Genomic DNA, 8,358 nt, shown 5'->3' with positions numbered 1-8,358 from the left:
GTTGATCACCTGATTTATCAACGTTCTTTAAATTTAATCATGGGAATTGTAGTTTATACATAGCAATTACTTATCGTCTCGGTCGCCGAAATGTATGCAGATTATCCATAGAAATTGTTCAGATAATCAATTGTGTTACTTATGATGCACATGCTAGAGAGCATTGACCTTTGATCTCACATACTGTGAGCACTGAGTGACAGTATCCAGTAAACTAAACTACAAACACTGACCAGGAAGTGCACTTCTGTGCATATCTGTTCCGTAGACAAACCAGCAAGGCGAGTTATTGATCTTCGGTCCAAAGTTCAATAATGAGACGATTTACAAGACTTTTGACCTGATTTATGTGATATCGGTAAAAAACCAGCTACTTTTCATTGACTAGATTGTATTAGCAGATTGTGGTTGTGCAACGTAGAGTATATGTTGCTGGCTGCGTAATGTATACACCAGTTCCACAGGATAGGGACAAGGGGTTAATTTGGGATTGGGCACAAGCGTTACAAGTGTTGTCTGTTGTGGTCCTCAGTGCTTGACTTCAGCAGGAACTCACCGGAGTTGACTACTGGCACCTAAAATGTTCTACTGCTTGAGCTCCTGTTCCTCTAATAGAATAGGAACTCATAAGTATTGTGAAGCTCCTGCACCATAATGAAGTGTTCCTGTATATGTGTGTGTTTCAGAGAGGTGACGTGGTTGAGTGTCAGATAGACCAGCTGGGGGTAATAGCAACAATGTTGTGTAACCTCTGACTCCTGAAGCAGCCAGCCCATTGGTCAGCTCTTTTTTTAATCAACCAATCATTATGATTGATAGATTCAGCTCTCTTTTGGACCGAAGTGGCATTATTCTACTGTACTGTAAATCAGGTCACAAATCCAAGCAATGTTTTGTGTGTAAATTCTGTCAAACTAACTCATGTTGCATATATTTTGTGGAATTTTTGTAGATTTGACTAGATTACTTATCAATTCAAGCTCTGTGTGTTTGTTCGGTGATCATTCTTATACAAAACATTTGTTGTCATACTAAAATACCACTCACATGGCTAAATGCATGACGAGTCTTTACAGAAGTCAAGTGTGCTATAACAATGTTTCCATCCCAAATGGCACCCTATTACCTACATGACCACAGACCAAAAGTAGTGCACTATATAGGGAATAGGATGCCATTTGTGATGCAAACAGTGTCATGAAGAATATATTTTTACCTAGACAATTAGATTAAGCAGGACTACCATTAATAATTATGATAAATATTCATGGGGGTCATTATGACTCATATCACTGTTGTATTTCTTTGACAATAGATATACTCAGTGGTCAGTTTATTTAGGTACACCTAGCTATACTGAACAAAATAAAACGCAAAATGCAACAACTTCAAAGATTTTACTGAGTTAAATGAACTTGAAGGAAATTAGTCAATTGAAATACATTCATTAGGCCCTAATCTATGGATTTCATATGACTGGGAATACAGACAGGCAACTGTTGGTCACAGATACAGTGCCTAGCGAAAGTATTCGGCCCCCTTGAACTTTGCGACCTTTTGCCACATTTCAGGCTTCAAACATAAAGATGTAAAACTATTTTTTTTGTGAAGAATCAACAACAAGTGGGACACAATCATGAAGTGGAACGACATTTATTGGATATTTCAAACTTTTTTAACAAATCAAAAACTGAAAAATTGGGCGTGCAAAATTATTCAGCCCCTTTACTTTCAGTGCAGCAAACTCTCTCCAGAGGTTCAGTGAGGATCTCTGAATGATCCAATGTTGACCTAAATGACTAATGATGATAAATACAATCCACCTGTGTGGAAAATCTTTTTCAGGACCCTGTCTTTCAAAGAAAAATGGTAAAAATCCAAATAACTTCACAGATCTTCATTGTAAAGGGTTTATACACCATTTCCCATATTTGTTCAATGAACCATAAAACAATGAATGAACATGCACCTGTGGAACAGTCGTTAAGACACTAACAGCTTGCAGATAATTACCTACTAAGGTCACAGTTCTGGAAACTTAGGACACTAAAGAGGCCTTTCTACTGACTCTGAAAAACACCAAAAGAAAAATGCCCAGAGTCCCTGCTCATCTGCGTGAACGTGCCTTAGGCATGCTGCAAAGAGGCATGAGGACTGCAGATGTGGCCAGGGCAATACATTGCAATGTCTGTACTGTGAGACGCCTAAGACAGCGCTACAGGGAGACAGGACGGACAGCTGATTGTCCTCGCAGTGGCAGACCACGTGTAACAACATCTGCACAGGAACGGTACATCCAAACATCACACCTGCGGGACAGGTACAGGATGGCAACAACAGCTTCCTGAGTTACACCAGGAACGCATAATTTTACATTTACATTACGCATAATCCCTCCATCAGTGCTCAGACTGTCCGCAATAGGCTGAGGAAGGCTGGACTGAGGGCTTGTAGGCCTGTTGTAGGCAGGTCCTCACCAGACATCACCGACAACAACGTCACCTATGGGCACAAACTCACCGTCGCTGGACCAGACAGGACTGGCAAAAAGTGCTCTTAACTGATGAGTTAAGGTTTTGTCTCACCAGGGGTGATGGTCGGATTTGCGTTTATCGTTGAAGCGTTACACCGAGGCCTGTACTCTGGAGCGGGATCGATTTGGAGGTGGAGGATCAGTCATGGTCTGGGGCGGTGTGTCACAGCATCAGACTGAGCTTGTTGTCATTGCAGGAAATCTCAACACTGTGCGTTACAGGGAAGACATCCTTCTCCCTCATGTGGTACCCTTCCTCCAATATATCAATGTCACCAGCCATACTGCTTGTTCTGTGCGTGATTTCCTGCAAGACAGGAATGCCAGTGTTCTGCCATTGGCCAGCGAAGAGCACGGATGTTAATCCCATTGAGCACATCTGGGACCTGTTGGATCGGAGGGTGAGGGCAAGGTCCTTGGTGGAAGAGTGGGGTAACATCTCACAGCAAGAACTGGCAAATCTGGTGCACTCCATGAGGAGGAGATGCATTGCAGTACTTAATGCAGCTGATGGGCACACCAGATACTGACTGTTACTTTTGATTTTGACCCCCCTTTGTTCAGGGACACATTATTCAATCAATTGAAGGTGAGCATTTGCCCACTAAAGTCAGTTATGCCAAACTGTAGTCATGTCAAGACCCTGGTGAGGGCGACAAGTACACAGATGAGCTTACCTGAGAAGGTTTGACAGTTATTTGGCTGCGCAAACCCCCAGTTTCATCAGCTGTTCGGGTGGCTGGTCTCAGATGATACTGCAGGTGAAGAAGCTAGAAGTGGAGGCCCTCGGCTGGCGTGGTAATACGTGGTCTGAGGTTGTGAGGCCTGTTGGACATACTGCCAAATTCTCTAAAACAACGTTAGAGGTGGCTTATGGTATAGAAATGCACATTTCATTTTCTAGAAACAGCACTTGTGGACATTCCTGCAGTTAGCATGCCCCCACAAAACATGAGACATCTGTGGCATTGTGTTGTGTGACTGCACATTTTAGTGGCCTTTTATTGTCCCCAGCACAAGGTGCCCCTGTGTAATGATAATGCTGTTCATTCAGCTTCTTGACATGCCGCACCTATCAGGTGGATGGATAATCTTGGCAAAGGAGAAATGCTCACTAACAGGGAGTGAAACAAATTTGTGCACATGGATAATTTCTGGGATTTTTTATTTCAACTCATGAAACATGGGACCAACATTTTCTTTATGTCACGTTTTATTTATGATCAGTGCAGTACCGGGTTGAACCCCACTTTGCCTCCAGAACAGACAGAATTCTTCAGGGCATGGATTCTACTTTATATAGCAAGCCACAGTCACATGAGTCACTGTCTGTAGGTGTGAACCATTTTCATGAATGGGGTGGTGTACCTAATAAAACAGACAACTGAGTGTATGAGGTTAGATGTGGGCACAGATAAGATTCCAGTGTGTGCAGGAATAGCAGCTGCTTACCATGAGGCAGTGTGGCAGCTGGAAAGGTATTGCTCTGAGTCAGCTGTTGTGGGCAGCTCATCTTCTCTGTATGGAGATGGTGGCTTTGGTCTCCATGATTCAATCAGACATATGTATGACTTTGGAAATATTAAATATCTGGGTCCACTGCAGCTCAATGCTTTACGGTAGATACATATTCTGTATTGGAAACATTACACCTGGTTCGTCTCACCAACAGACAGTGGCCTCTCCTGTGGCACTTACACAAACACAAGTGTTTACTGTGTCAAACACAGCCCAGAGATACCCACTTAATCTAAATGCAAAGTGCGAGACCGAAAGAGAGAGCTGAAGGCCATTGATTGTTCAAGGGCAATAGAGGTAAAATACACAGCCAGCATGTCACATCTTTGATTACAAATGCTATTTGTTCAGACCAACACAAGGTGGTAGTAGTGTGTCGTAAGATGTCTTCTGACATTCAGACAACGGTATCTTTTATTTTTTTTACCTTTATTTTACTAGGCAAGTCAGTTAAGAACAAATTCTTATTTTCAATGACAGCCTAGGAACAGTGGGTTAACTGCCTGTTCAGGGGCAGAACGACAGGAACAGTGGGTTAACTGCCTGTTCAGGGGCAGAACGACAGATTTGTACCTTGTCAGCTCGGGGATTCGATCTTGCAACCTGGTTACTAGTCCAACGCTCTAACCACTAGGCTACCCTGCCACCTCTTCTCTGCCATCTCTTGAAATAGTCTGCATGCTATATTGTTGCCTTACAAGACAACTGATTTTACTTATTTCAATCTGTTCAAATGTTTCTTACACATGTTGTCTTCTACAGTATGTAAGGGTGAATTATTTGACCTCAACTCATTTTCCCATGTTTTTGCTCTGTCCAGCCACTCTTCTCCCAGGTTAAGTATTGATTGCTCTCTCTTTGTTATTCAGTGACCTCCCCCCTCATCCCCTGGTTGTTCATGCTCTCCTGGGCTCTGATTCAGCACATCAAGACAGATATAAATATACTGTCTAGAACAGTGATGTTAGAAACGCACTACCTGGAACAAGCATGCTAGAAATACACTGCCTACAACCAACATAAAGTACACTGCCTAGAACAGGCATGCTAGAAATATAACATTATATATTATTATATATATAATTTGTAAGTCGCTCTGGATAAGAGCGTCTGCTAAATGACTTAAATGTAAATATATATAATATATATATATAATATATATATATATAATATATATATATATATATATATATATATATTTATTATCAGTCAAACTTTTGAACACACTCCATTCAAGGGTTTTTCTTTATTTTTACTATTGTCTACATTGTACAATAATAGTGAAGACATCAAAACTCTGAAATAACATATGGAATCATGTAGAAAACATGTAGTAAAATTTAAATCTATTTTAGATTCTTCAAATAGCCACCCTTTGCCTTGATGATTGCCAAGAGTGTGCAAAGCTTTCGCTTAACCAACTTCACCTGGAACAGTCTTGAAGGAGTTCCCACACATGCTGAGCACTTGTTAGCTGCTTTTTCTTCACTCTGCGGTCCAACTCATCCCAAACCATCTCAATTGTGTTGAGGTCGGGTGATTGTGGAGGCCAGGTCATCTGATGCAGAACTCAATCAATCTCCTTCTTGGTCAAATAGCCCTTACACAACCTGGAGGTGTGTTGGGTCATTGTCTTGTTGAAAAACAAATGGTCCCACTAAGCCCAAACCAGATGGGATGGCGTGTCGCTGCAGAATGTGTGCCTTGAATTCGAAATAAATCACTGACAGTGTTACCAGCAAAGCACCCCCACACCACCTCCTCCATGCTTCACGATGAGAACCACACATGCAGAGATAATCCATTCACATACTCTGAGTCTCACAAAGACACGGCGGTTGGAACCAAAAATCACAAATTTGGAGACTCAGTCCAAAGAACAGATTTCCACCAACCTAATGTCCATTGGTCGTGTTTCTTTGCCCAATTAAGTCTCTTCTTCTTATTGGTATCCTTTAGTAGTGGTTTATTTGCAGCAATTCGACCATGAAGGCCTGAGTCATGCAGTCTCCTCTGAACAGTTGATGTGTCTATTACTTGAACGCTGTGTAGCATTTATTTGGGCTGCAATCTGAGGTGCAGTTAACTCTAATGAACTTATCCTCTGCAGCAGAGATAACTCTGAGTCTTCCTTTCCTGTGAAGTTCCTCAAGAGAGCCAGTTTCATCATAGTGCTTGATGGTTTTTGCGACTGCACTTGAAGAAACTTTCAAAGTTCTTGATATTTTCTGTACTGACTGACCTTCATGTCTTAAAGTAATGATGGACTGTCGTTTCTCATCGCTTATTTGAGCTGTTCTTGACATAATATGGTCTTTTTCCCAAATAGGACTCTCTTCTGTATACCACCCCTACCTTGTCACAACACAACTGACTGGCTCAAATGCATTAAGGAAAGAAATTCCACAAATTAACTTAAGGCACACCTGTTAAATGAAATGCATTCCAGATGACTACCTCATGAAGCTGGTTGAGAATGCCAAGAGTGTGCAAAGCTGTCATCAAGGCAAAGGGTGGCTACTTTTAAGAATCTATAAAATATATTTTGATTTGTTTAACACTTTTTTGGTTACTACATGATTCCATGTGTTATTTCATAGTTGATGTCTTCACTATTATTCTACAATGTAGAAAATAGTAAAAATAAAGAAAAACCCTTGAATTAGTAGGTGTGTCCAAACTTTTGATTGGTACTGTATATGTTCTTAATTTTCATTGGACATAAAAAACATTAACATTTTGGGAAATCTGTTCTAAAGTATTTACATGCATAACAGTGATCATATACAAATGTAAGCAAGGTTTGAAGTTATTTAGTTTCATTTATTATATATGTTTGCTAGTTTAGGGTTGGAGTAAAAACCTATATGAGGGTAGCTCTCCAGAAATAGGGTTGGAGTGCCCTGGCCTAGAACAGTTATAGATATACACTGCCAAGAACAGGAATGATAGAAATATACTGCCTAGACTTGATAAGACTCAAGAGTTCTAATCTAAACTGACCTCTAGTCCATAAACCATTGTTAATTATGTGAACACTTGGCAAACAATAAACTGAATGGCTGCCCACACATTAGTTTTATAGGGATTGTTCTCAATCATTATGACCCTTATCACTTCTAATGGAGTGTGGTGCTTCAGGTTTGTGAGAGCAGAGTAATGATGGATTCAGAAAATAAAAACATTTCTAGGTTTTATAACATAAACGTAACAAATGGCATCATATGAAAAAAATCTTGCTAGACACTTTCCACTGGGCTTTTCTGCATCATTAACACTAGAAATACACATCTTCTCTCAATTTCTCTGGTGTGTCCAAAAATGCAAACTGTTCCAAGCCCAGTTATCACTATACATCTTTGGCCAAAGGCAACATCTAAACTGAAACAAGACCCAATGTTCCGGTCCATTATAGACTCATGCAAAGTCTTTTACTAAACTGAAACACGCATTGAGATTAAACAAAAAAATTGCCTGATGAGAACAGTAAAATGTAAACTTAATTCCAACGACTTGATCATGTAAACACATGAAAGTCAATAAGAGCAGGCTAAACATTATAGAGCTTCACTATATAGACTTTACTCCCATTCACTGCTTGGTCGTTCTCTTGTGGTGTGTGTGTGTTAGTCATAGAGGAACTGGGATACAAAGCTGTGGAGCTTCTGTCTGTTGTCTGTCTGTTGGAAGAGTGGACTGACTCCCAGGAACACACATCCTCTCTGCTGATCCTCAACCAGCACCTGACACACAAACACTATTTAGATACACGTGCAAGGACCAGTGAGTCACTGATAAAAAGTTAATCATATACAGTGACTGCTTCTCACCCCCAGGTCTGTCAGCGTCCTGACTGTCACACGTGCCACCTCCTCTGAGCAGCTCTCTGTGACACACACACACACACAACAAACCAGTGTTTGTGAAAGGTGAGTCATGTGCGTAACCTCCAGACATAAAAGATGGTTATTAAAGAGGAGATTTTCATTAGGCAAATGTTTGAAGTATGGGTATTAAGCATTCTGTGTGTATGTCATTTTGTAATTCCAGTCTCACCATAGTGTCCCCTGTCCCTCTGGGCAGTGTCACACAGGTGGGAGTGTATCTGGCCCAAACAGACAGCCTCTGCAGGGTGAGAGACACACACACACACAGCTACTCAGAGGAGTTCCACACACACACACACACACACACACACACACACACACACACACACACACACACACACACACAGCTCCTCAGAGGAGTTCCACACACACACACACACACACACACACACACACACACACACACACACACACACACAC

General features: G+C 41.1%; 1 protein-coding gene across 1 annotated transcript in view; it reads right to left on the bottom strand.

The window, feature by feature from the left end:
* Positions 1–6,881: 6,881 nt before the first annotated feature.
* Positions 6,882–8,358, bottom strand: part of gpat2 (glycerol-3-phosphate acyltransferase 2, mitochondrial) — a 67,087-nt gene continuing 65,610 nt past the window's right edge. The window contains exons 20-22 of the mRNA XM_064936979.1: positions 8,108–8,176; positions 7,882–7,937; positions 6,882–7,794 (exon numbers count right to left, since the gene is read on the bottom strand). Coding sequence (XP_064793051.1) covers positions 7,678–7,794; positions 7,882–7,937; positions 8,108–8,176 — 242 coding nt within the window. The 3' untranslated portion in view covers positions 6,882–7,677. The remainder of the gene's footprint in view (positions 7,795–7,881; positions 7,938–8,107; positions 8,177–8,358) is intronic.

This window comes from Oncorhynchus masou, chromosome 25 (genome assembly GCF_036934945.1).
Source record: "Oncorhynchus masou masou isolate Uvic2021 chromosome 25, UVic_Omas_1.1, whole genome shotgun sequence".
NCBI classification, from domain to species: Eukaryota; Metazoa; Chordata; class Actinopteri; order Salmoniformes; family Salmonidae; genus Oncorhynchus; species Oncorhynchus masou.
Note: the sequence above shows the minus strand (reverse complement) of the source record. Positions and strands in the feature narration are given on the sequence as shown.